This window comes from Cebus imitator, unplaced genomic scaffold (genome assembly GCF_001604975.1).
Source record: "Cebus imitator isolate Cc_AM_T3 unplaced genomic scaffold, Cebus_imitator-1.0 Scaffold206, whole genome shotgun sequence".
In the NCBI taxonomy this organism is placed as follows: Eukaryota; Metazoa; Chordata; class Mammalia; order Primates; family Cebidae; genus Cebus; species Cebus imitator.
In genome coordinates, this window is record NW_016107521.1 from 3,734,691 (window position 1) to 3,737,770 (window position 3,080).

Consider the following 3,080-nt stretch of genomic DNA (forward strand, 5'->3'; position numbering starts at 1 on the left):
ATGATGAAACCCCATCTCTACTAAAATACAAAAATTAGCTGGGCACGGTGAGGCACGCCTGTAATTCCAGCTACTTGGGAGGCTGAGACATGAGAATTGCTTGAACGCAGGAGGTAGAAGTTGTAGTGAGCCGAGAGTATGCTACAGCATTCCAGCCTGGACAACAGAGTGAGACTCTGTCTCAAAAAAATAAAAATTAAAAAAAGTTACCTGTTGATCTGCTTAGGGAAAAACATGAACTAAAAAGACATGACAATCTGATCTACTGGAAGATTATATTATTCACTGAAAGTTAATTATTAGTAAAATCAATGATTATATTAATCATTTCTACTCTCAACCCAGATAAGTTTAGTAGAGTTACCAGAACAAGAGCACCCCTACCAAAAGAATGAAATTGAGCTGCTTGACACACACAGTTAGGACCAGATCTTCACTCCAGTGGCTAGTCTAAGATGCAGAGACTCTGAGGTCAGGTTGAGCCTCAACACCTTTCTCTTCTTTTTCCAACTGTGATCCTCCCTTTTTGCAAGTGACACAGACCATGTCTTATGGCCACTAGAAATAGGACAGAAGTGACTGAATTTGTCTTACTGGGCTTGTCCAGCTGGCCAGGGATGCAGCCAGTTATTTTTGGTATTATCCTTGTCATGTACCTGGTTGCAGTTATGGGCAATGCCCTTTTAGTCACTGTTGCTCGATCAGACCCCAAGCTTCAGACCCCCATGTATTTCCTGCTCAGCCAGCTTTCCTTTATTGACATTTTTCTGACAACCATCACTGTTCCTCAGATGCTGGTGCACACACTGTCTGTGAATCAGACTATCTCCTTTAACTGCTGCATAATCCAGCTATTCTTCTTCATGGTTGTGGGCAGCATGGAAGGCCACTTGCTGGCTGCCATGGCATATGATCGCTATGTTGCCATCTGTGATCCCTTAAGATACTCTGCCATCGTCAGCCATCGCCTCTGTCTGCGCATAACATTGACCTCATGGGTGGTTGTCAGCCTCAACAGCCTCCTTTGTAGTGTGTTGGTAAGTCGCTTAACTTTCTGTGGCAACCAGGTCACCCACTTCTTCTGTGATATTACTCCCCTGCTGCAGCTCTCCTGTACCCAACCAGTGGTCAATGAAATGCTGATATTCACTGAGGGTGTAGCTGTGGTGGTCAGCCCCTTCTTCTTCATTTTGGGTTCTTATGCCTGCATTGGTGTTGCAATGGCCCACATGCACTCAGTTGCTGCCCTGCGCAAAGCTCTGTCCACTTGTGGCTCCCACATCCTGGTTGTGGTGCTCCTGTATGGCTCTGTGATCCGCATGTACCTCCGACCATCCTCCAGCTACAACTTGTACCAGGATCGCCAAGTAGCCGTCTTCTATACAGTAGTTACCCCTATGCTAAATCCACTAATCTACAGCCTCAGGAACCAGGAGGTTAAAGGAGCTCTTCTAAGGCTTTTTAGGAAGCTCTGCATCTCAGAAAACTTTCAACCTTGTTCCCAGGCAAACAGGGAATGGCGGCACATCTCCTAATGTCTAGGAGTTAAGATCTAGCCTGAAAATGCCTCAAATAGATGGGGTATTACCCTTAAAAATTGATGTGAGTCACATTTCTGGTTAAATCCCTTTCAGTTGGATTTGGGGAAGAAGCAAGATAAATGGTTCAGCTTCCTGTTGTCTGATGTAGAATCTCGTAACATCAAAACTGAATGTGTATATATATATGTAAAATTGTACTTTAGGTTCTGGGGCACATGTGCAGATCATGCAGGATTGTTGCATAGATACACACATGACAATGTGGTTTTCTGCCTCCATTCCCCCGTCACCTACATCTGGCATTTCTCCCCATGTTGTCCCTCCCCGACCTCCCCACTTCCCCGCTGTCCCTCCCTTGGCCCCCTCAACAGATCCCAGTGTTTGATGCTCCCCTCCCTGTGTCCATGTGTTCTCATTGTTCAACACCCACCTATGAGTGAGAACATGCGGTGTTTGATTTTCTGTTCTTGTGTTAGTTTGCTGAGAATGATGGTTTCCAGATTCATCCATGTCCCTACAAAGGACACAAACTCATTATTACTGAAAAGTTATTTTTAAATCACCAAGCCTAAACCTCTAATCTTTAGGTCCAATATGGAGCATGGATGACTACTAAGCAAAATGATAAGAAATTATTATGGTTTGCTTAGCTTTGATCATTTTAGTAATGGCAGGGCATGCACTATCTTCCAGAGAGAAGTCAAAGTGAGTTACAATACCGTTACACAGATGAGTGAGTTCTGAATAAATCATGGAATAGCCTAAGTCTCTCTTAAAATTATAATGTTTTTAGTCGTGTATTTCACCAATGTCTTACTCACAGTAACAGTAATCAGCTCAATATTTCTAGTGACTGAATTATTTCATCTGTATCTTTTTGTCATCCCAGAAAAGATAGCATAGGTTACTAATAATAGAGACTGAAGAAGAGTCTGCACAGTGGCGCTAATACGAGGAGCAGGTAGTCAGATTAGAGTTGCATAGGAGGTCAAACTGTTTGAATGTACTTATGTTTTAGACGTAATGTGTAAGGGGAAAAGAATAATCAATAATGCATTGTGAAAACATGTGGAATCATGTTTTTATGCCATTTCTTTATATATGGAAGACTGTGGATGGTAGAGAATGTACAGATTTGGTTGAGGGGAAAATTTAATAACTCTCTATTGGCCATGTTAATTTTTTGAAATGTATTAGATATCTAAATGGAAATGTTTTCTAGATAGTTCAACATAATCCTTGAGGCTCATGGAGAGGTCCTGTCAGAATATAGAAATGTCAGAGGCAACAAAAGGTTGACAGTCCTTGAAGCCATGGAACTGGATAAAATCAGCTGGTAAGGGAATATAGAAAAGAGAAGAGAACTATAGGCAGAGCCCTGAGATGAGTAAGCATGCCAACATTCAGAGGTCTAGAAGAGGAGATAGCAAAGAAAACTTGAGATGTATCCAATGGTAGGAAGAAAGAAGGTAAGTCTAGCAAGTCTGAATTCTAAAAAAGAGTATTTCCAGGGTGGAGGACTGGTCATTCTATCACGTA

At 42.2% G+C, this 3,080-nt stretch overlaps 1 protein-coding gene across 1 annotated transcript; it reads left to right on the top strand.

The window, feature by feature from the left end:
* Positions 1-524: 524 nt before the first annotated feature.
* LOC108317725 (olfactory receptor 1361-like) lies at positions 525-1,535 on the top strand. Its single transcript, XM_017548387.2, has one exon. It carries the CDS (start codon positions 552-554, stop codon positions 1,533-1,535), a length of 984 nt encoding a protein of 327 aa, XP_017403876.1. The 5' UTR covers positions 525-551.
* Positions 1,536-3,080: the final 1,545 nt, after the last annotated feature.